The sequence below is a fragment of the Talpa europaea genome (assembly GCF_964194135.1).
Source record: "Talpa europaea genome assembly, chromosome: 11".
In the NCBI taxonomy this organism is placed as follows: domain Eukaryota; kingdom Metazoa; phylum Chordata; class Mammalia; order Eulipotyphla; family Talpidae; genus Talpa; species Talpa europaea.
In genome coordinates, this window is record NC_140078.1 from 93,718,200 (window position 1) to 93,744,115 (window position 25,916).

Below are 25,916 nucleotides of genomic sequence, written 5' to 3' on the forward strand. Positions count from 1 at the left end.
CTTCTGCCCACAGGAAGAGCCACCTCTGAATGCTTGGATATTTAAAAAAAGCAGCAGCAGCAAAAGGGAAGCTTGTGGGTTCCTCGAGGGTGTGTATAAATGACACCTTTGCTGACCCCCGATGATGTCCCCAGTGCATCCCTCTTTCCAGGGCCTCAAGTGGCCCGGCTCTCCAGGTTTCCAGCCTTCTTGTTTCTCTGGGCTGAGTTGGCAGGGAGCACGTAGCACCGTGCCCTAGCATGCCGGGGCTTGCCAGCACGGTGCTCCTCTCTGGCCTCATTAGAGTCAGCAGTCTCCCTCCTGCAGCGGAGAACTGAGGACGAGAGGGCCTCTGCTCCAGCAAAGCAGCAGTGGGCCTGAAGAGGGGACAGGAGGACAGGGCCTCCTCCAAGGAGCCAGGCCCAGCAACATTATGTAAATGATTTCTTGGAATTGCCTACCTGGCTCCGGGAAGGCTGGAAGATCACCTTGCAAGTGGGCCCCTAGCCAGCACCACAGATGGCTGTGCTGCTCACAGTACAGCCTACACCCGGCCTGTCAAGTTGTTCCCTGAAGACTGTGGCCCAGTCTGGAGAGCAAAGAGGCTTTCTGGGCAAGGGCTCGGCTGCCACTTGGGTTCCTCAGCTCCACCTGTCCGCTTCGCCCCAACCTGCAGCTCCCACTCTCCAGGGGAAAAGACCAGCCCTCTCTTTCCCTTGAAAGCAAATCCCTGGACCTCAGGATTTCTGGCTGATGTCTGGCCTAGACTCTACATGATAGCCCTTGACAGAAGTGGCTAAAGCTTACATCAAATGAACCAACTACTGCCGAGTTAAAAGGGCTAATAAAATACAAAGCATACTTGGGGACTTTGTTCAAAAAACCCTGTAACTTCTATAGTATATTAAGAAAATATTGAACTTTCAAATTTTATGATTTCAGGTCCTCTAAGACCACAGACCTCTTATGTTCTTTCTTTTTTTAAAGATGAATCCTTTTTATAATAGCTAGAAAGTAAATGTGTAACGGTCTTTTCTCCCTTACACTTAGAAAAAAGCCAGAGGAAATGTAATGTTTCTGGATTCAGCCTGTGGATTTGAGATAAGGATTCAGGAGAGAAGCCTTTTAACTCAGAACAGAATCTGTTTGCAGCTATTGTTCAATTAATGTAAAGGATCTGGTTGCTGGGCATATTGCATAATGCATGACAGTGTAAACCAAATGCTTTTAGTGCTGACACTGAACTCCTTGATAACAATGAAGAGGTAATTTGTACATTTTTTTAGAAGCTCCCTGAAACAATGCTTCTCAAGACTGAGTGAATCAACACCTCAGAGCAAGATGCAGCCCAGCGTGGTCTGCGTGTGTTCAAGAGGATAAGAAATCTAGGAGGAAACAGGAAAAGCCACATGTCCTGTCCTCTTTAAGAGCTAGAAAGCTGTCAGAAGAATTAAGATTAAACCTCCTGAGAATCTGTGGGTGTGGAAAGTCATCAGCTAGCTAATATTAACATAGCTTGCAACAGAACACTGTTGCTAGAAATAGGACAGTCACATCACTACTACTAAAGCAATTTGCATTCTGTGGACCAGCCCCAAAATACCTCCTGGCTTCTACTGCCCTTCGGGCATTGCATTTCTGGAGACTTTTGGACCGTGCTCATACTTGGCGGTCTGGTCTCACCAAAAACTCTACTCAAAACAGGAAGCAGGAAGAAGAAGATCTTTGTTTGCAGAAGAGTAGTCGTGCTACAAGCAAATCTAATCATTCGGGAACTGTGAAGCTTCTAGATTTCACTTGGTTGCTGAAGGGAGGGGCAGACAAGGCCGTTCTGCTTTCCGCACCATGGATAATCTGTTGCCTCAGTCTAGATTCACTTATTTCAAAAAATATCCTCTCCATGCTATTAGGAAATATTTATCGATGCTGAGAAGCCAAAGAGCTGAAGAACAGGTATCATTTTGTTTGTGCTGTCTTAAGGTTAATGGATATTTGCTTTTGGGTGTTGCTCTGCAGTCACTTGGTGAGCTCTTCTCTGCTAGTTGACATGTTTATAGGCACCGGTCGCTCTTGCTTGCAGCTGTTCAGACTTAGCAATCAGGAACAAGCAGGCATGTAAGAATTTATTTGAATTCTGTGATTAAGCTGAAGTTCTATAATAAAACCATGTGCTTTTATTTCTTCTGAATAGCTAACCTACGCTATCCGCATTCAAATGTGGATTCCTTGACCATTTTTCAGTGCCTCAAATACAAATTTTAAGACTACTGATATCTTGACAAAGTAACAGGTCCTGGAAATACACTGGTTTGATTGTATGTGCTTACAGGTATGTTAACATCACGAGGACTTGCAAAGTAAAAAACCTTTTGTGGACTGTACCTATTGAATAGCCTTAGAATATCCTTAATGAGCTCTGAAGATCATTCAGAGGTAGTCTTTTTTTTTTTTTTTTTGGTGGAGGGGTGAGAGTAGGACATTGTAGTTTTCAATCTTTTTTAGCCAATCAAAAGTTAGGATTTCTAGTAGTAGACTCTAGCATGTGGGAATGTGAGCATTAAAAAAAAACTGCTAAAATGTCAGATCAGTTCTTATTTGAAATCATGCATTCATTTTATTGTTTAGATTTATATGATTCTATCCCTTATAATTATGAACAAGGCATTTCTAAATACTGCCTTTCTGAATTATACCAATTGTTAGAAGAAATCACCATCTCTGATCCATTTAACGTATCTGATCCATTTAAATCTGGTGAGTCCTTCTGAGGTAAGCGTGACAATGGTAAAAAGATTCAAAGTCACACATTGCTTGCACATCATGTTTGTAACCAGAACAGAATAACTGTGTGGGAGATATTAGCTGTGTCCTGTATTTGTATGAGATGACCTACTTACTAAAACACTTGCGGAAAGTAAAAGCAGAAGTCAAGGGACAGAGAATCCTCTAATGACAGGTTTCCCAAAAAGTTGATGCGTAATTTGGAATATAAAAATGATTACTGCTATTGGAGAGGAAACTGCTGTAATGATATGCTTGAATGGTTTGATAAGAGCTGGAAATTCAAACAGACTCTCACTCAGGGAGTTGGGCTGGTAGAGTTGAACTCTTCGGGACGATGTCAGGATCACAAGGAAATCTCTTCATTTTCAAGTCTCAGCACGTGTTTGCTTTTGAAGTAGACCGTCAAGACCCAGGTGGGGGTGCTCTGAGTTATCTGCCTTACTCTCAGTCCAAGTTCAGGTACTTCTTCAGCCCTCATGGGGGTTGGGGGTGGAGCAATGAGCAATGAGGAGAGGAAGTCTCTGAAAAGAATAGGGTTGAAACTGTGGAATGTACATTCAGTGATCTTTTTTCCTTTTCTCAATATTGCAGATTTTTACAAATGTGTCTATATTGTTTGTACAGATTATATTTTTTAATGTTTTAAATATTACAAAATGCATTCAGAAGAACATCAGAATTCAACATGGATCCTCTGACTTGACTTGGTGGGTGGTCTCCTCCCCAGTTTACAATCATTTGGGAAGGCCAGGGAGCAGCTGTGAGCACTGTGTTGGATTTTTAACTTCCTCATAAATTAATGGCAAAAGGAAGACAAATAACATATTTGATTCCTTTCTGAAACCAATTACAGCTCTGCAGATATAATGTCTCAAGAAGAGAAAATGGGTCAGAGTCAATCCTGGTTCACCTTGGAAAGCTTGTTGGAAAGTTATAAAGGAGGTTAAAAATAATTTTAGAACTTGCATGTGTTGTTTCTGATCTTTTTGTTCCTGTAAAATGGATCCTCCTTAGAAACGTGAAGGAAGTAAGATTTAGAGACAAGATTGGAAATCTTGTCCAAGGCCACCCAGCTAGAAAGTACTGAAGAAAGATTTGAAACTGTTTTCCTGGCTTTAAACTTGATCTCTGAACAAGCAAGTGATAACAACACAGCTAACTAAAAAGCCTTTCTCCTGGAGAGTGTTTCTAGCACTTAGATATTCACATGCCACTGCCATAATTCGTACTGTGTTTATCACTTGTGTGATGAGCTCCTTAATATTTTTCTGTATTTGCATTCAAATCACTTTTTAAACTTAAGTTTTAGAAAATTTCGTATCACTGCTATAAATGGAAAACGATTGTCTTTTGCCATAAATAGAAGACAAACTTAATGATAATGAAGGAAAAGTAAGATTCAATTCTAAGTAGATACTGCTATCTTTGAAACCTCTGAGCCTGAACCTGTTTGGGTTGTTGAAAAGGAAGATTAGCTTTAAAGAGATGAACATCCTAGTAGCCAACTCATAAATTCTCCTGAGCAAGAATGGAAAGGAATTAAAAAATAGACAATTTTTTCATTCCAAGTGAGTCCTTGTTATTTAATGTAGGATTGGCATGCCGCCTAAAATCATCTCCCACCCCATCTAGCACCACTGGGTCCCACCAGTGCTGTGTTCTATGTACTTGGAGAATATCATCCCAGGCCCCCCATCTGCTTCTCCACTGCTGTGCTTTCAAATACGTGCCTCCCTTAGCCTAGAATTCTCTCCTTATAATTAGTCCACCTGGAGACTGTATACATCCTTCAAGACTCAGGTTAAATGGGATCAGTAAAAAACTTCTGATGGGAAGAGTGAAGCACGGCCCTTCCTTTTCCACAATATTCTGTCTGCTCCTAATTGGTCCCCTTACTACTTGGTGCTTAGTAAGCCATTTTCTACATGTCTATACACAATAGGCTGGTGCTATCTTGTTCTTTGAAGCCTGGCACAGGCTGGTGTAGGAGTGACCCTGCCACAGGCAGATTGGCTATGAAACACACCTCCTCTCTTGCCTCTGCCCATCTTGTGATGAGTCCATAGGGTCCCCCCGTGTCCCAATCACAGTCATTGCCATAATTGCATTGTCCACAGATACTTCCCTATTAAAACATTTCCTATGGTTCTTCTCCTTTTGTTGGTGTCATAAGGCATGAAGATTTGACCCAAGGGTTGGTTTGTTTGGTTCTTTTTGCTTTTATTGTTCCTATTGTGATGTGTCAATCAATGCGCGAACCAGCTACTTAATCAAATTGAGAACAGATGTCTCACCTTTGTATTTCTAGACTCTTATTATAGTAGGCATTTCACAAAGTCAAGTTCCTAACTAGGAAAGCCATTCATTAGATGAAGAAGATGGGAAAATCTGGTGATGAAACTTCATCATTAGTATCTAAACCTTCGATTACTATTATTCAAACTGTGAAGCAGGGGTGGTGATGGTGGTGTAGGCAGTGGTGGGAACTCAGCCTGAGTCTAATGAGGATCTCAGGTGAGTTTGGGCAGGTATGCAGAATGCATGCAGTTAATTTCTTTTGGTTTGATGGGAACAGCCAAGATCTGGCTCAAATGTTGGTATCTGGACTCATGGGAGTAGAATGGGACCTACAGACATTATTCTTCTGAGCACTGGTGTGCCAGAGCCTGCTCTGTGACTTGGGTAATCTGATGAGGCACTGACTGGAGAAGGGAGAATTTGTTCCACTTCTGGGTAAAATGAAACCTCGCTTCAGCCCAGTGAAGTCTACAGAGAACGAAAAGTCCTATGAATCTCCAGGGAAATACTGCTCTTCAGGTTCAGCACCATGAGGGTAGAACTGCCAGTACCAAATTCACAACTGCCAGTACCAAATAATAAGGTAGTTTGTGAGGTTCTCGGGACAGTTTACTCTGTCCCTTTATGAGTTCCTCCATTAGCCTGACTTCAGACGTCACCAGTCTGCTGAAAACTCTCAAATACACATCAACCTTGTCTGTCTAATTGCCTATTTGACATCTCCATCCTCATAGCTTGTAGATGTTGTGGGCTGTGTGTCCGAAGAGAACTCACAAGTCCTACCCCCAAGTTTGCTTCTCCCCAGATCCATTAATCAACTTAGCAGTTCAAACCACAAACTTGAGTGTCACTTTGAACATTTTTTTTCTCTTTCTCACTCTCTTTTGTAATCCCATAATAAGTGCAGTCAAACTACTTCTGAAACAGTTCCTGAATTTTCCTCTTCACCTACCATCTCCTCTCGCTTGGGTGTGCCATGTTGCTCGTTTCTCTACAATCCAAGTTCCTGATAGTCAGAATCATCTTTTTTTAAGACAATTTTATTTTACTTGAATGCAGGAACACAACTGCTTAGCCCCAGTGTCAAGCACAGTGATGAGGTTCATAGTAGGATATAAATTTATATAACTGAATGAATGAATGTGGAGGTTGGGGAGTTCTGAGGTTGGGAGGCTGAGATGCTGTTATGTGGGTGAGGGTAAGTGATGATGAAAATAGTATTATCTTTAGTAAGCAGAGGCTGGTGAGAACTAGGGGAAATTGTGTAATTTATTTTACAGATAGAGAACCAGTCTCGGTGGTTAGGAGATTTGCCCAAGGTCACAAGATCATTGGAATCAGTGTGAGGATTAAAATTTGGCTCAACTGATTCTGAAACTCTTTCCAATATATACGTGCATCTTATCAGAGATGTAGAAAAGGGCAATATATGCACTGTGCAAAGAGGAAAGGACTCTGCGGGCTGGGTCCAGGGTGGGAGGCCTGTAAGTTAAACAAGGAATGCCCCTTAATGAAAGATGGAGGCAGAGAAGCCTCCATCAGTCATTGACTGAGCAATGTTTGGGTCAATTGCATATTGCATGCGCGACAGCAATACCAATAGTGTATATTATACGGCCTAGGTGTGTTGAGGGCTATACCCTCTGGTTTGTGTAATTCCATCCTGTGACATTCACACGAGGAAGATGTGTAGTGATGCATTTCTTGCAATGCATTCCCAATGATAAGCAAAACTAAATGACGCATGACTGTATTTTGAGCTCTTGTCCCTCAGCTTATACTGCCCTTCATCTGCCTCATCCACTGAAATCTCTTCTTTTATGAGTCCTTCAATGAGGGATCAGATAAATGCAGTATGGCTAATTTAACAGGCAAGAATTGTGGATGATCTGTGCCTACAGTACCTTGTTTCTTGAATAGAAAGTTTTCTGAACAAGAAATTCCATCTGTTGACCTGACATGTCTTGCCTATTAAACAGTGGAGAGAGGGTGGCCTTTGGAGTCGGGGCATGGATAATAGCCATCTATAATTTTGTTGGACGATGATACCATTAGACCCTTGAACTGGTATCATATTGTCTTCCAACAAAATTAAGCCACAGTTTTTTTTTTTTAATTCTTTCTGTATTTTCCTTATCTGAAAGTACAATTATGTTACTACTGATTTCCTTATATAAATAAGGACACAAACGTTGACCTGAACAGGCCTGAATGCAGTGTTAATAGAACTGTGCTTTGTCATCTTGTTTTGTAGAATCCCTTGGATTATTTTTTAAAGACTTATTTATTTATGCAAGAACTGGGGTGCAAACCAGAGGTGTGGGGGGGGGTGAGAGGATTCACCAGAGGCACAGTGGGAAACAGAACAGGCAGATTGACTGAAATACACTACTGAGGAGAGCAGCAGGTGAGGCAGGAGAGGTCTGCTGCGCCATTTGGGTCAGCTCCCTGGCCAGGGATCGAACCCAAACTGCAGTGGCTGCATAGTTTCATAGTGCTGAGTCTTAACTCCTTGCACCACCAGGGAGGCCCACCCTTTGATTATTAAGCAAGTTTTTTTTCACATCTGTTGTGTGTGAAGCATTTTTATAGGTGATGAGAGTGTAAAATGAATTAGGTGGAGTGTAGCCCCTCTGTGATACTTAAAGTCTCAATGGGTAGAAAGAGCTATATACAAACATTTATAATATGAGGCAAAGCCTGTGGTCATAGCAGGTATATTTGGCTCAAGATCTGCTCTGACTAATCTGCTTAAAATGAGGAGCATGGTCTTTGGGGGCCAGGGAACCTCTACAGAAGCTGTATTTTAATTAAGGATTCGAACCAAATTTTGTTTTGGAGGCTGTTCCAAAGTTTTTCTTCAATGGTTTAAGAAAAGGTTTCTAGTGCAGACAGGATCACTGAATTTTTATTCCTGCTTTGTTACTTAATGAATGCTAACTTCAAAATTGGGTTGTTAGATACATTCTTGAATTTAATCAGAACCTTAGAAGCTTAGATCTTCATTTTGGCTCTTGTATCTGCTCTGAATAACAATATGAAAAGTAAAGATTCCCACGTGCTACATCACCCCCACAAAAACTCTTTCGAGATTTGGAACATTACATAAGGGTTTTCTGGGTTGCTGATGCAGGTTTTCTTCTCTAGATAAAAGGATAGAAATTCCACTACAGCGTGGCTTAAGAAATAGAATTTTCACATCCTTAAAGTAAGTGAGCTGGTTATATTTTGAGAGTAAACCAAAGTTATCTCCTTTTAAAGGCCTCTTTAAAAAGTCATGAAATGGTATTGATAGTTCAAGTGACAGCTCAGGGGAGAACTAAAGATGTTTGCTCTGTGTCCTTGGGCTTGGGTAGAGAAAAGACTTTAATGCTTCAGAGGCAGGAGGGAAAAATGATCCCTATGGAATCTAAGATAGTGGGCAGAGATCCTGTGGAAGAACTTGTGTAATTATACATAGGTAACATTGACAGTTAAATTGCTGTGATAATATGAGATTGAATCTTAATATTCCTAACTATTAAATATGACATTAAAAGTTGAACTATTTTATCACAGTAATTATAACAGTCTCCTATATCTGAAGGGAGAAAAAAAATTTTAAGAGCTATATATTTACCCCAAAAAAGCCTTTAAATTTTCTCCATGTCTGAGTCTGCTTGCGCGGCTATAACAAATACCATAGGCCTGGTGGCTTAGAGACAACAGAAATTTATTCCTCCTAGTTTTGGAGGCTGAAAGTCCAAGATCAAGGGGTCAGCAGATTTGATGTTTGGTGAGAGCCCACTTCCTCGTGGGAGACCCTTACATTTTTTGGTTGTGCCCTTGCATGGTGGAAAGTGACCAGAGAGTCTTCCAGATTCTTCTTTGGTCATGGCACAAATGCCACTTATGAGGCTATATCCTTATAACCTAATAAGTCATCAAGCATCCCCTCCTAATACTATCAGAGTGGGGGTTAGAATTTCAACAGATGAATTTTGGGGGGACACAAACATTCAGTCTGTGGTGCTCCATTACTTATAAGATGTCGAGAGTTATACCTGAGAGCTTGCACGAAGATGAATGTCTCATTACCCACTTTCATGGACTTCCCTCTCCCGCAACCTGTCTTCTTACTTTCATCCATCCTCCTCTTTAGACAGGGGCCTCAGAGTCATCTTTAGCACTTTTTACTCCCTCAGTCAATATCGAATCTATTACAAGTCCTTTTAATTCTACCCCTAAATATCCCTCCAATCAATCAGCCTGTTTCTCTCTCCCTCCACCCTCACCCACGAGGACTGTGCTGGTGTGGATATCGTGTTTTTACATTCCCTCATCTCTACAAAACGCCAATTTTTGCCTTCTGCTTTTGAGATATGCAACACTTAATTATAAACCAGGCTTTGTGTGAGATGATTTTGCCCAGCGGTAGGTGAATATAAGTGTTTTGAGCACACTTAAGGAGGCTAGGCTAAGCTAGGCTGTTTGGTAGGATAGGGATAGTAAATACATTTTTTTAAAGATTTATTTATTTATGCATACAAGAACTGGGGTACAAGCCAGAGGTGTGGGGATGAGAGGATTCACCAGAGATGGAGTGGGGAGAAGAACAGGAGGATCTACTGAAATACGCTGCTAAAAGGAGCAGCAGGCCAGTCAGGAGAGGTCTGCTGTGCCATGTGGGTAGCTCCCTGGCCAGGGATCAAACTCGTGCTGAAGTGGCTGCAGATAGCTTCATAGGTTGTGTCTTAACCCCATGCATCACCAGGGAGGCCCAGTAAATGCATTTTCAACTTACATTATTTTCAATTTATGAGGGGTTTATTGGGAGAATGGGAAGAACTTCCTTGACTTAGAATGGGGTTACTTCCCATTATGCCTATAGCTAAGTTGAAAATAGAGTAAATCGAAAATGCTGATTAGGAGCTGCCACTGGCTGCAGCTACCCACCATCGTACTAAAGGGTATCACGTCGTGATTCCTACGAAATACTTATGGCTTTCAGACCATCCTAAAGTCGAAAAATCTTATGTCACACCATCAGCTGAAAAATCAAGTCAAACCATCTTAAGTTTGGGGCTGTGTATACTAATGAAGTCGTTGATGCACAGAGACACAGAAATTTCAGGTTATTTTGTGGCATTGTGTTTTCCTGCTTAATATCATCAAGCCTCTTTTACCTTCATCTATTCCTGCCCCCATTTAATGCCCACAATGTGCTCCTTATTTATGCTCCATTCTTTTTGTCTGCATCATCACGGCTGAGGAATGTCAGACAAGCCTGGGAGACACCTGGGCCCTGTCTGAACTGACATTTGAGATACTCCTAATCCCATCTCTGCTTCTAAAAGCTTTCCTAATCTACTATGCCCAGATGCCTTTGAAGCACAGAAGTTGGTGAATGGATGAACCCCCAAACCTTTGTATTTGAAATAAACATGTGAACTCAAATATAAGACCCTTTTTTTTGTGAAAAACAGTGTAGTTTTTTATGCGGCTCCCTAAATTGTCCATTCTATTCCACTTCTTTGTCTGCTATGTTTTATTTGCTAACTTTTGTTCAGAATGGAGGACATATTTTCTCACATTGTACAGACAGTTCTATGCCTTCACAGAAAAAGAAATGAACTTCCCATATCAGTTGTACTGCACATAATTGGCTGTAAAGAGAACAGGAAAGATGCAGGGATTCTTTCTTTCCTGCTCATCTTAAAGGCAACATACTAGTGAGTCTATTTTAAGAAATACAACTTGAGCTATGCATTCAACAATGAGGACATTTATGCTGCTGTAGCTAAAAGTTCTACTGCATTGCTGCTTCTAGGCCCCTTTGTTCTTTGCATGTGGGTCAGGACTATATTCAAATTTGTTTTTAATCTTGACAGAGAGCAGATTGGCTTCAGTTTGGGCTCTGGACCTTTGTCATATCAGCCTGAGTAGAGCCCAGTAAGAAGAAAAAATAAAAGAATAAGGAATTTAAAATTTGCATTAAATGCCTTCCATGAGCCAGGCACTCACAAGGCCCCTTACAGATGTTGCCATTTAATCTTCACAGTAACTTTGCAAAGTTGGTGGTATGACCCCTACTTTATGGATGAGAGAACTGAAGTTTGAAGAGGTGATATAAGTTGTTTCATAGCTCGTGTGTGACGGCAGTGAGTTTTCAGCTGCAGGTTTGTCTGTCTGATTCCAAAGTCTGATTAACTACCCCCTACTGAGACATCCCATAGATGGGGTCACTTTCTCTCTCCTTCCCCCTACCACCCCTTCATTTCTTTTCTTCCTGCTTTCCTTAACATCAGATCTTCTTTCATTTATTGAAGATAGAGGGCTTAAAAATAAAACTACTATAACTATTGTGCAGGGAAGACGCTTTAAATCCTTTTTGGAACAGGAATGTAGGTGGATTCCAGATTTTTGAAAGTTTTGGCAGTTATTCAAATATGGGGGGAACTTCTTTAAGAAAAAAGGTTATAAAATTATAAATATTAGAGACAAAGTGAATATTCATTTAGAACAGAGTAAGAAATTACAATTTTCAAGATCACATAATCTAGAGAAATAAGTGTTACCTACTAATTATCTGATATCACCTAAAATGTTTTGTTCACACATCTTTTGATGACAGGGTCTTTGATCATTTCTTCACATGACAGTACTTTTCTCTATAAAGAGATAATCACAAGAGAATTCAGATACTCTTCAAGCACAGTTAATTAATTAATTTATTTTTTTATAATAAATTTTATTTTTATATTCCCCATACAATTGCAACCCCCCCCATTCTGACCCCAATCCCTCCCCTCCCGCCCCCCACCCCCCAAAAAGTGTCTCTGGTTCATAGTTTTTTGTTGATTTTGATTTTCACTTTCTTATAGTTATTCATTTTCCTGGTCCCTTATTTAAGTTTTCTAGATTCCTGCTATGAGTGAGACCATCCGGTATTTTTCTTTTTCTTTTTGGCTTATTTCGCTGAGCATGATCCCTTCCAGTGCCATCCATGTTGCTGCAAATTGCATGTGTTTATCTTTTTTGAATGCTGAGTAATATTCCATGGTATATATGTACCACATCTTCTTGATCCAGTCATCTATTTTTGGGCATTTGGGCTGTTTCCAAAGCTTAGCTATTGTAAACAGTGCTGCTATAAACATAGGGGTGCAGGTGCTCTTTGGAATGGATGTTTCTGTGTCCTTTGGGTAAATACCTAGGAGTGGAATTGCTGGATCATATGGAAGCTCTATGTTTAGTAGGTCCAGAAATCTCCACACAGCTCTCCATAGTGGTTGGACCAGTTTGCACTCCCACCAACAGTGCAGAAGAGTTCCTTTTTCTCCACAACCTTGCCAACATTTGTTGTTGCTAGTTTTTTTTTAATATGAAGCACAGTTAATTTATATGGACGTGTTTATTAGAGTCTAGAGTTCCATATTAGAGTCTAACTTCTGACTGTTTCCCCTTTGCTACCTACGTGCTTCAGGTACTGGGACCCACAGAACACATTCATGTTACAATTTCAGGCCTTGAGTTACTACAGTAGTAGTAGGAATATTTCTGGATGTCATTTCTTCACCAGGACAGCTGGCAATAATCTAACCATACATAGACATGACTGCAAAGCATGTTTATACAAGTCACCAAATTTAAACACAACCTAAGCGTTTCCCCATCTCAACTTCAGTTAAGGCAGATTTCAAGTTTGCCCAGTGTCAGGTCAATGTTATGTGATAGAAGAAGCTTGAAGGAGGAAAAGTCAGCAAAAAGAGCACTCCTAAAATCAACTGCAGGTAGAATATCTTTCGCAATTTTTACCAAACCATGAGATCATGAGAACATTGCTAGATTCTCTGTCAGGGCCTTAAACGGAGCCACACAACTGAAGGGACCCTGTGACTCATGCTTCATTGGTTTCCAAGAAAATTCAGCTTGGGAGGGATGTTATAACAAGAGCAACAAAGTGTTATTCTACAAGGCCTCCCTGGTGGTGCAAGGGGTTGAGCACAGCACTGTGACACTATCTGCAGTCTCTGTAGCATGAGTTCCATCCCAGACCCCAGGGAGGTGACAGCAGACCTTTCCTGTCTCTCCCGCTGCTCCCCTCAGCAGTGTATTTCAGTCACTCTGCCTGTTATGTTCCCCAGTCTGTCTCTGGTGAATCCTCTCACCCCGCAACCCCTGCCCTTCTGGCCTGTACCCCAGTTCTTATATGCATAAATAAATCTTAAAAAAATAAAGAATTTTTAAAGAAGTGTTATTCTACAGTAAATAGCACTATGGAGATGGGTATGTTCTGGTACTCCTAAAACTCAAATCCCCCTAATCCCTATCCCCGTTTACATTTGCAAAACACTGAATATTTGCAGCAGGATTACTTATAAATACAATAGCGCTAATATTGGTCTAATTAATATTAAATGCACTATTTACTCTCCTTCCAAACGAGTCACAATGCACATGGAGAAAAGAACATGTTATTGCTGTTAAAGACTACACAGTAGAAAACTGGAGCAGCGTTATAGAAAGTCTTTAAGAATTCATTAAGAGGGCCTCCCCGGTGGCGCAGCGGTTGAGCGCTGGGTTGCGATGCTGACCGCGGCCTCTGAGGCTCCAGTTCGATCCCCGGCTGCTCCCCGGCCACCGGAGGAGGGTCCCACATGGCGCACAGACCTCTCCTGCCGCCCGCTGCTCCCCCCAGCAGTGTACTTCAGTCCTCCTGCCTGCTCTGCTCCCCGCCCTGGTGAATTCTCTCACCCTCCCGCACTTCTGACTGTACCCAGTGCTTGTATAAACAGAACAAACAAACAAATAAATAAAAAAAAAGAATTCATTAAGATGTAATCAAGCTTTTGCAAACTCATCTGTTATTTGCAGTTATAACAGTTACTTTAACTTGTCTCTGGATACAATCACCCTTATGTTATATTTCTTTCCTGAGTTTTGCTGTAATATATTCCAGGGCCCAACTGTCCCTCTCATATATATCCTCTTCTTAGCAGAAACTCTTGACTCCTTTATTCTTCTTCCTTTGTTCTTGCTATGAATAGATTCTTTAAAAAAGGTGTCCTTAGAAAAACATCCTTAAATGTAAGGCATCCTTGTAACTGGGTCCTGTACAATTAATCTCATTATAATATTTACCACCAAGTTATGGATTAAAAGTACATCTTTTAAAAAGCTTTTGGTCCTATAGAACAAGTGCATAATTTACACTTAAATTATTCAAAGCAATTGAATAGTAAGACTAGTGTAAAACCCTGACTCACTAGTATTGAAAAACTACCCTTTTGCTCTGTCTCCAATATACAGTTACTGTATTAAGTACATTTATTATGTAAGTACATTCTGTACTTGCTTTCAGAGCCTCTGAAGTATTATATAGCTTTTCTGTTTTGTTTTAAAGGGATGAAGCTATTTCTCTAAGGACGACACTGTTTCAAGAGAATGGCATTTTCTATTTGTGAAGCTTTCCTTCCTTCCTCCTTCTAACTGGTGCAGCTAAAGTCTGATACACCTGGTCAAAGAAGCATTGTTCCAAAGGTCCTGATCTGGAATGCGAAAACAAAGACTGACTTCATAGCTGGGAACACAACTGGGGCTCCTCTGCCTGTGCCACTGTCACTGCCCTCTAACTGCTCTTTTCCCTTCCAGGGCCATGCTGATGGTCACGCTCAGAGCCACTTAAGAGGGAGAAGTTTGTTCTCTGTATGGTCTTTGTGGCCTTTCCCCTGGTCCTTTAAATTAACTGGCTTTAGGCCAATAGATATCTATCTGCTCAAAGAAATTCAAAGCCCCGTATGATTTAAGAATGTTGCAGGTTTCAAATACTGTTATACACTCTCACTCTGTTCTTTAGAATTGAGGATTATTAGCATGAACAAATTATTTTTTAGCTGAAAGTTTTATTGTATTTCATGTAAATCGGTGCTCAAACTTGAGCATGTATTGGAAATACCAGAAGGACTAGTTAAACTCCGAATCCAGGGCCCTACTTCCAGAGTTGCTAATTAAGTAGATGGGAGTGTGGGGCCCCAGATTTTGCATTTCTAAAAAGTTCCCAGGTGGTAGGGGTCACAGCTTGAGAAACTCTGATGTAGATTATTTGATGATGCAAATTTTCAAAATCAAAGCTGACCGGGGTTGTCAGACCTTCTCAAGAGCTCTAAACCATTTACAAGATGGAGAGTTGTTGGTGAAGCCAGGAGATAGTGATGAAGATTTAGTTTCATGGGTTCTTAATTGACTATTTTCAACCACAGCTGCCCCATGCCCAGTAGCATTGTTTAGTGTTTACTAATGCAGGAAATCATTAAACTGTGTCTTTTCTTGGAGAATATAATCTAATATATGTCCTTATCTCTTTAATTCATTCTTTTGTAGCTGTTAACTGATTAAACTTATGGTAACAACTGAGAATTCTAATTGTAGATTTAAATTATGGAATACAAAGCAGGTGTAGTACTGTCTAAAGCCATTATGAAGTCTTAGCATTAAAAACGAAATCTCCCATTTTTTCCCTTGCTCCTGCTATGGTTAATATGTAAATATAAAGGACTCAGAACAAAGAAAAATTTTACCACTTGGAAAAATAAAATCAGTATTCCTAATACTCTTTAGTGGTAGCAGATTCTAGAGCATGTGCTTAGCATGTATTCTGTTGATTTTTCAATAAAGCATGTTAATGAACATACCTGGATTTACCTATGCAATAATCTCTCATGCCTGCCTCTGGTTATTTACTCATAAGGTCACACTCCATTTATAGCAGTTTTTTAACTCTGAGAAGATAAACCCAGAGAAATTTAGAATAACTTCAGCTTGGGAGCAGGATTTCCCCAATGATGGGTGTCCAAAGGTTACATAAGAACAAGTGAATAAATGTAGACAATGACCAAGGGTGATTTAAAATCAAGCAAGTCCTTATTAATGAATACATCCTTGACTGTCACCAAATGGGCTATGGGGTAGTTATCTTAGGGCAAGGAATTCATGGCTATCAAGGTTGCAGGGTGTCCCGCTGAGTCAAAAGATGCAAGAATTTAGCAGAACTAAATGATAACTATAGAGTGTAACTCAACAACAGGGCAGCTTCTTATATAGTCTCTGCTGGGTCATTGTGGAAGTGTTAGGAGAACTGAGGCCAAAATGGATATTCAACTCCTGGCTTTGACATTGAATAGTGAGAAGTTCTGGTGCAAGGAGCTTCGTTTGTGTCAGTTCCAACTTGGTCAGCTATAAAAAGCAATTAAAAGATGCGGTGTACTTAACTAATATGGCTGTGAGGTTGACTTTTAATTATGGATCTGGAAGTGCTCTGTCAACTGAAAAACCCCAAACGCATGTAGTTCGGGCCACTGTTCAGTGACAATTGATCTTCATTTCCCTAAAAGCAATATCATTTCTATAATCAAGAGTGCAATGTTGGCATCTTTATCTTTTCAAACATTTTTCCTGGTAAAAATGGACAATTTGATTTTTAAAAATAGCTTTTTATTTTTATTTATTTTTTAAGATTTATTTCTTCATGTATACAAGAGCTGGGGTGTAGACCAGAGGTACGGGCGGGATGTGTGTGTGAGAGGATTCACCGGAGACAAAGTGGGGGACGGAACAGGCATATCTACTGAAATGCACTGCTGAGGGGCGCAGTGGCAGTGGGTGAGACAGGAGAGGTCTGCTGCGCCATGTGGGTCAGCTCCCTGGCCAGTGATAGAACTTGTGCTACAGTGGCTGCCGATAGCTTCATCGTGCTGAGACTTAACTCCACCAGGGTGGACCTGCATAGCTTTTTTTTTTTTCCCCTAGCTCATCTTTGTATTTTATTTATTTTTTACTTTTTAAAAATATTTTATGTTATATAATTCTTACATCATTTTTCATTTTTGCACAATGTATGCATTTTCATTTTGGTTATATTCACCATACAATTGTACCCCTCCTTATTTTCACCCTAATCCTTCCTCTCCTCGCCTCCGCCCCATCATACCTTTTTAATTGCTCTAAAATCAAACAAGAGAAACAACTTGGGGCCTCCCTGGTGGCACAGGGGTTAAGGCGCAAACTATGAAGCAATCCGCAGCCACTGCAGCATGAGTTCGATTCCCGGCCCGCCAGGGAGAAACCTACATGGCGGGACAGAACTCTCCTGTCTTGCCTGCTGCTCCCCTCAGCAGTGTACTTCAGTCTGTCTGCCTGTTCTGTTCCCCACTCTGTCTCTGGTGAGTCCTCTCACCCCCCACGTCTCTGGCCTGTACCCCAGCTCTTGTGTAAAAATAAATAAATCTTAAAAAAAAAAGAGAGAGAAACAACTTGATGACTCTCATAGTAATAACTATCTTTGTTAAGTTTGTTAGGAAAGGGCTGTCATACTTTAGGAAGGTGTAAACTATCTCATTTTAGCAATTTCTGTCACAAGAGTCATCAGTTGGAGAATTAAACAAAAAAGTTGAGGACACACAACATCAGAAAGCAAACTTCTAAAATCGAACTAGTTTTCAAGATTAAAATGCAGTTACATAATTTAAAAATACTCCTAATTAGTAATAAGAAAAACTCATCAAAGGAGCTTCTGAAATTAGTAGTCAACTTTTCACTTTATATACAAACATGGAAATAATTTAAAAAACAGACTTTCCCTGTTCAGTCTCTGACATATTTTATCACTTCCCATTGATAAACATTGCCTTTAGAAATGTAAGTAATTTAACATTTTCCATTTGGATATGTCATATTATGTTAAACTTTGAACTTTGAACTTTTATAGGAGCAGTCAACACAGCAACCTACTTATCTAAACCATTTTTTCTTATTTAAGACTCTACCAATTACGATGCTTCTAGCTGCAAGTAACAGAAAATAGAATTTGTTTATTATCTCACATTAAAGAAAGTCCTGTTGTAGACAAGCTCCAGGGTTGGTTGATTTATTATCTTAATTATGTTTTAAAGAACTTGGCATCCTCTCATCACTACTTTGCCATCCCTGGTATTGGTTTTTTCATGAGGAATGAAGGGAGGGAGGGCTAAGATGACTGCAGTGCTTCCAGGCATCCAGGCATCCAGAATTATGGTGAAGAAAGGCTTTTTTTAAAAAAAATATTTATTTATTTATGCATACAAGATCTGGGGTACAGGCCAGAGGTATGTGGTAGGGGGAGGTGAGAGGATTCACCAGAGACAGAATGGGGAACAGAACAGGTAGACTGACTGAAATACACTGCTGAGGGGAGCAGTGGGTGAGTCAGGAGAGGTCTGCTGCGCAGAATTATGGGAAGGAAAGTTTTATTAAAATACAAATGGTGGAGGCCAACCCCCAGAATTTCTGACTCAATAGGTCTAGGTGGGATCTGAGAATTTACATTTCTAATAAGGTCCCAAGAGATAATGCTGCTGGTAGTCCAGGCCACACTTTGAGAAACACCAACTTAGACTAATGATCCTGGAGAAGAATGAATGTTTGGGGATCACTGCTAATGTTCATTCCAAGAGGTATTTTTATTAGCTGGAATAAAAGAGACTTCTCTTTACTCTCCTCATAGAGCCTGATGCTGTTTCTACTTTGTCTACTTCCTGTTAAATGCTCACTTGGAATACCAAAATTCCTAGTAGTTGATGTAGCTGTTTCTTAGAAAATAATTCTGCATTCAGCTGTTTGAATTGGGGACTGGTTTGGGCCAGTCCTAAATTTGTACTTCAGCTTATTTGCTCCTGACCTGGAGAAAACTTTTTCCTTTTTCTTTCCAGAATCCCCATTATCCTAATCCCCTACATATAAGATATTTGGTAATATTAAATTATTCTTAATATCATCTGAAATAGGCTACATAAACATTATCTTTTATGAAGCAAAAATAAAGTTGCCTAAAGATACATGTCAGTGATGTTAACCTCATTTTCCACCTGATCTTTATTTGTAGTGTTGAATACTCTAACCTAAAGATTGAACAATTTGGTTGTGTTGCAAAAACTCCTTCCTGCCAATTTGTAATTCCCCTTCTCTATCACGTATCTTGCAAACCATCTTTTTTTTTTTTTTAAGATTTATTTATTTATGCATAGAAGAGCTGGGGTGTAAGCCGATGTGTGTGTAAGAGGTTTCACCAGAGCGAATGGGGAGCAGAACAGGAGGATCCACTGAAATACACTGCTGAGGGGAGCAGTGGGCAAGGCAGGAGAGGTCTGCTATGCCATGTGGGTGGCTCCCTGGCCAGACAGGATCTAACTAATGCCACAATGGCTGGTGATAGCTTGACAGCGCTGTCTTTAACCCTTGCACCACCAGGGAGGCCCACAAACCATCTTTTTGGTGTGGGTTTCCTGTTTTGTGTGGCATGGACGCTAGGACTCTGGTTTGTTTGCATGAATATTCAGAGCTAAGCTTCAGGATTTGCACACAGCTTTGGGCAATTTCTTTACTGTGGATCTCCCCTAATTTTTTATTATAATGGCATTTTTGTGCCGTTTTCTCACAATAGGAAGCACAGTAAAGAGAGATGATTTCTGCAGGGGGCCTGGAAGGACATGGGACAAGTTTAGGCAAAGATGCAAACTTTGCAAAACATATTTCAAATCTTGAAAATGGTTGGGTAGAATACTTTTAAGAGCAAAATGGACCATTTTGGAGGTCTGAGGAAATACCAACTTTCCCAAAACACTCTCAAACCCCAGTGTGCAGCAGAGGAACGGGAGATTGAAAATGTTTCTGATGTGAAATTGAGAAAACATTTCAATGGAGTGAGGAGGCCAAGGCTATTACTGCAAACACAGCAGGGGACAGTAGACATGCTCTGGGCTCTGATAGTTTCAGCTATTTATGACAACCAACCCATCACAAGGCTTTCAAAGTTATTAGAAGATACTGGTCAGTAGCAATTTAACTCACCAAGCTATTATACCCAGTCTCCTACTTGTCTTCTCCAAGAATTACAACTAGATTCTTTGATCCCTGAATTAATATCTGAAGACTATGTTGGAAATTATAACACTTTGACTTTGTCAGGCACTGATACAATATCATAAAAGACAAAGCACAAGCTCAGTTGAAATTTCCTATGTGCGTGGAAGCAACCACCTTAACATTGTTATCTTTTCATTTTAAATGGTTAACTAGGCTCAAAATCTGCCTGTGAAATTTCATCTCTTCTGGGCAGTGCTTAACATTTAACACTTTTGCGATGTTCAGGGCTTATTCTGGTTCAGATCTACTTGTCCTAGCTAACCCCTTTGTGGTTTGAGATGCAAGTTCATTTTAAAACCTTTGAAAATCCCTTAATTCTTCTTTGCATTGCAGGAAAGCAAAAGCTCATGTTTTGCTTTGATCATAGGAAGCAAGTAGAAAAGTCAAAGGTGGGATTGTTTATTCATTCCACAACAAATATTTGTGATGACCATTTCCCTGATTACTCATTATGTCTTTATTCCATATTTATTACAGACAAAATGTTTTGGGACCAGAGATGAATTATGCCAGTTTGGAAATTAAATCGAGTATCTTTTAAATGTGTGCTTTAAATTCTCAAAACAAATCTTGGGGTGATTGTGAAATAGAATATTGCATATCTGTTTTCTACGAAAGTAATGAAATCTGGAGTTGATTTTTGGATATGGGACTCACACTTTGCTTTCCCTCCCTCCATTTTTTATCCTCAACTTGTACACACTCCCCTCTCCTTCCCTTCCCCCCTTAACCTTACCTCCAACCTAGAAGATGGGTAGTAAATACCAGAGATCCCAAATATCACCACAGGTTCAGAAACTGCTGAATGGGGAAACTCATTCATATTTGAAATAAACAATAAAAACTAAGTGAGTATATTTGAAATTCTTCCACTTTTGCTCAGTTTATCAACTGATGGTTAGAAAACTAGCAAGTGTAGAAGCTGTACTGTAGGAATATCGTGGGCCAGTGAAATACTTGTACTTGAGTAATTGTGTTATTAAAACCGACCAACACAGGTAGTTCATTTTTGAGTTGATCTGATTTATTTTATTTATTTATTTATTTATTTATTTATTTATGCATACAAGAACTGGGGTGTAGGCCAGAGGTGCGGAGGTGTTTGTGTGTGTGTGAGTGTGAGAGAGGACTCACCAAAGACAGAGTAGGGAGCAGAAAAGGTGAATCTACTGAAATACACTGCTGAGGGGAATGGCAGGGGAGACAGGAGAGGTCTGCTGTGCCCTGTGGGTAGCTCTCTGGCAGTGGCTGATAGCTTGATAGTGCTGTGACTTTAACCCCTGCACCACCAGGAAGGTCCGTCTATCTGATTTTTATTCTTGATTTCAATTTTTTACTCTTTTAACACTGCTAAGACACAGAGCTAAGGAGTTTACAGTAATTCTTGCAGGTGGTTGCTAGACACTCATTTTATGACACTTCTTGCAATAAGACAGTATTTCCCTAAACTTGCCGCTTAGCAAGTTACCCAATAGGAGAAAAATTAAATTAGCAAAGAAAGTCATTATACTAAGACTGAGAGTCATAGGATCATTGCATGAAGCAAAAAAAAAAAAAAAAAAAGTGGTGTATAGTCACAATGGAATACTACTCAGCTGTTGGAGAGGGATGAACTCTTGACATCTGTGATAACATGGATGTAACTAGAGAGGATTATGCTAAGGAAAATAAGTCTAAAGGAGAAAGACAAATATTGACTGTTTTACTTATATGTGGAATATAGAGAAATGAAACAAAGGGTCAGACAAAACTAAACCAATAATAAAATCTAGAGATCTGACTGTGGAGTTGAGGCTACAGGGAGGAGGAGAGAAGGTAGGAAGAGACGGCACAAGGGACTCTATGGTGGGGCCTCCCCGGTGGCGCAGCGGTTGAGCGCTGGGTTGCAAAGCTGCCCGCAACCTCTGCAGCGCCCGTTCAATCCCCGGCTGCTCCCTGGCCACCGGAGGAGGGTCCCACATGGCACGCAGACCTCTCCTGCCACCCGCTGCTCCCCTCAGCAGTGTGCTTTGGTCCCTCTGCCTGCTCTGCTCCCTGCTCTGGCTCTGGTGAATTCTCTCACCCTCCTGCACTTCTGACTGTACCCAGTGCTTGTATAAATAAAAAAAAAAAAAAAAACACAAAAAAAACAAGGGACTCTACGGTGGAGGACCAAGGGTGCCTTGGTGGTAAGTGTTGTGTGGGGACAAGCATCTCAGGATGTGTGATCCTAGGCCTTCGAATCACAAGTGGTATTGTAAGCTATGTCACCTCAGTTGAAAGAAAAAGAGAAAAGATACTATATAAAATTTAAAAATGGCAAAAAAGAAAAAAAAAGCACTTGGTAAAATAATAAAAACTTTTACTGAACTAGAAAGAAAAAAGGAAAACAGAAGAAAAATACTCCTGTTGTTCTCTTAGAGTAGATTAGCTTATAAAAATAAAGTGTTGTGTCTAATATAGCCTTTTAAAATAATCCAATTAAAAAAATAATGACTACCTCTTGCTAGCAGCCAGACAAGATTCCTTAACTATTAACCTTTGGTGCAGAAAACAATGTCAAAACAGTCTTGAAAATAATTTATTTTATCTGAGGAAGGGCTTACAAATACCTTTCCTAAGTTTATTTTTAAATCCTAAAAAGTCACATATTTATCATTTAGGTTTATAAAAATGTCAGCAATCAAATTTGATATTAAAACAAGGTGTCTCACATTCTTTGTGTAATTAGGCACAGTGTAAGTAAAATTAGAACATGGTGACTGACTATTCTTTCTCAATCTTCCCTACCTGTACTATTTTCTCTAAAGATGCCTGACAAATTCCCCCTCCAATGTACATAACTGACCACTTCTTGCATCAGATATTTTTAATTTTGTAGATTAAACATTTAGAACAAAATGAGAGTTGAGGCTTTTTTTAGAGCATTGATTTTTAAAGAAATAAGCGGTAACTTAAACATTACACATTTCATACCATCACTATCATTCTAGGTAGTTAGTACTTTTGCTTGTTTCTCTGTATAATAATCTTATACCTTTATAGCGTTTAAATTACAACCTCTCTTCACTTTATCAGATCCCCATACTCTGAGGGATTTGGAGACATATGCCCATATCTATAAACTATAATATATAGTATGTATGTGTATACGTGGATATATATCCACACATCTATGTAAATGCATGTGTTTGCATGTAAAGTGGTATACATATATTTTAGTTCCCTTTCCTTTAGATGAGATGGAGCTGCTTATACAAAACTCTTGTGTCAGGTTAGCCGGTCAGAGGTAACGCTGGGAGAACAAAGTGGATTTCTGAAATTTGTTGTTCAAGCATTCCCTACTGCTATGGCTTAAACAGTATTAATCATGCTCTCTTTTAAAAACACAGAAAGTCTAATTGGTGCTATCATCTTGGTTAGAAAAGATGATCAGGCATAGGAGAGGAAAATGGCTCTGTAGGGGTATGTTGATGAGTTTCAAGAATCAGAAAAGTGCTTCAATCAGCTATCCTTTAAGGTTTTTTCTGCTCCCAAGTCTAGGAATTTGTGAGATTACAAACAGTGGCTTAAGAATGGAGCATGTAACAATTCTTCTGGATAGAGCTGGTTTTATCCAGTTTCTTTTTCGATTTAACAATAGGAACAATGGCTTTCACAGTTAAGGCAACCTAAAATCAGTGTAAGCTACAATAGGTGTAAGCCATGGAGTGGTAAGTCTTCGCAGGGGAGTGAATTGTGGATTCAGTGTTAATGTGGGGTACTGCAGTGCTTAACAGACTACCCTGGAAAAATGCCTTAGGTAAAACGCTAGAGCTAATTAAAATAATCCAACAGCAAATTCTGTGCAGTGAAATTACCCTCTATTTTTGTCATATCATATTAATGTCAAATGTCTATCATGAATATTTACTTTAGATGGTTTCTTTTTATGATGCTGCTGAAATGTCACGATCCAATAAGTAACAAATAATGATTACAAAATCGTCAGCAAGAGATAGCACACTCACTGTTGTACAAATCATAGGCTTCTAACTCTCCTGGGTAGATCATTAAGCAAGTTAAAGGAGGGTTGGTCACAGACACCTAACTCATGAGACTAGAAATCCGTCACCCTGATTTTGTTCTACTTTTGAAATTTACAAGTGACCTGGCTGAATAAAATCCAAATGTCTCTTTTAAGGAAAGTAAATTGAGAAAGCTGCCCAAGATTTTTGATCTTGGACCGAGTAGTTTTCACTTATTTGGAACCAAACAGTATGAAAACAGGCAACCGACCCATTTGTTTATTTTGACCCTGAACCTGTGGTCAGAGAGCATACTGGGCTATGTTACAGGGCCCGAGGAGAGGGGCCCATTTTAAAAATGGGTTTAAGAGCTGACAGAAAAACACCTCCAGGACTTTTGAGATCTTTGGAGGATGCGCTCGAGCTCGGCACGCCTCACCCTGCCCTCTAGTGGATCTGGAGGCGAGAGCACTTCGGCTCAAGGTTTCTTGTCAGGCTTAGCAAGGCTGCGTGCAATCAATTTCACCAGATGTCGCTTATTCGGGGACTGGGTTTGAAATATTCAAGTGGCAAAAGACACAGCCGGTGGCCGAAGGTGGGGGCCGCTTGCAGCACCCATGCCTGGGCGCTCGGCTTCTAGCTGTGTCCACCTGTCGGGTGCGCCCCACTTCTGTCCACCTGTCGGGTGCGACCCACTTGAACGGAAAAGGTGGACGGGGCTCTCCGAGGCCGACCCCCGCCCTGGCGCAGAGCCCGCCGGGGACCCCGACTCTGGGAGGTCGCCCCGCGAAGCCCCGCTCCGGCCGGGGGCGCCCGCAGGCCCGGCCGCGAGGTCCCGCGGAGAACACGGGCACCCGCTCCCGCCCGCCCCTGCCCCTGCCCCCGGCGGCTTCCACGTCGCCCGCCGAGATTGTGACGGCCGCCCCGACGGGAGGGGCTTCCACCGTCGCCCCGGGGGGGGCTGCTCCAACACCGGGGACGCGGCCATGACCGCCGGCCCGCTCGGCCCGACCCCGCGGCTGCCTCCCGAGGATGCGCGGCCGGCGCGGGGGAGCGGGCGGGTGTCTGACCCTCGCGCCCAGCGGGTGCGTAGAAACGGGGGGGGGCCCGGCCCCCGGGTCAGAGCGCAGTCCCCGGCGGGGCGGGGGGCCGGGCGGCGGCTGAGGCGCCGGGGCGGCCGGGCCCCGCCGCCATTTCCGCCTCCCCCGGCCGGCGCGCCAGTGCGCGTGCGCGCGCGCCCCTCGCGGCGGAAGTGGTGGCGACAAAGCTCGGCCGCGGCGGGCCCGGGAGTGCGGGGCGCGCCGGGGCGGCGGGCGGCGGGGAGGGGCGGAGCGCGGGAGGCGGAGGCAGGAGCAGACCAGCGCGGCCGCGCGGAGCCGGCGGGCGGACCGTCACGGGCCCCTCACCTCCTCTTTCCCCTCCCCGCCCGCCCTCCCGCTCGCTCCTCCCGCGCGCCGGGAGCCGGCTCCCACCTGGCCCCGCGGGTGAGTCCCCGAAGCCGGGAGGAAGGGGCGCCGGGGCTCGGGCGGGGGGGGGGTGGCACCGGTGTTCCCTCCAGCGCCCCATTTCCAGAAACTTCCAGGTGCTGAGGGAGGGGCGTCCGGGGGTCCCCTGGCTCGGGGTAGGGGTGCCTCTAGGGCGCCGCCCCACCGGCCGGAGCTGGGGGTGTTGCGGGTGGCCGAGGGTCGGGGTTGCGGGATCTGGGGGGGCTTGGGAGGTGGCGGGGGGCTGGGGGCTCCCTCCTCGCCCCCGCTCTCGTCAGCGTCGCTTCTCCTGGTTTCTCTTGCAGATGCTGCTGCTAGGGGTGGTGGGAGCAGCCGTGGGACGTGTGGCCGGGAGCGGGGGTGACAGCCTGGGATTCCGGGGGCTCTGTTCCTTCTCCTCCTCTCTCTATCCCCAGTGTGGCCGCGGCTGGCACTAAAGACTTTGTAG

At 42.0% G+C, this 25,916-nt stretch overlaps 1 protein-coding gene across 4 annotated transcripts in view; it reads left to right on the forward strand.

The window, feature by feature from the left end:
- Positions 1-1,824: 1,824 nt before the first annotated feature.
- Positions 1,825-25,916, forward strand: part of ATP2C1 (ATPase secretory pathway Ca2+ transporting 1) — a gene marked incomplete at both ends in the record, with an annotated part of 114,782 nt that continues 90,690 nt past the window's right edge. For all 4 annotated transcript variants that reach the window (XM_084247296.1, XM_084247298.1, XM_084247299.1 and 1 more), the window contains one exon: positions 1,825-1,932. In XM_084247296.1, the coding sequence (XP_084103422.1) occupies positions 1,825-1,932 (108 nt within the window). The remainder of the gene's footprint in view (positions 1,933-25,916) is intronic.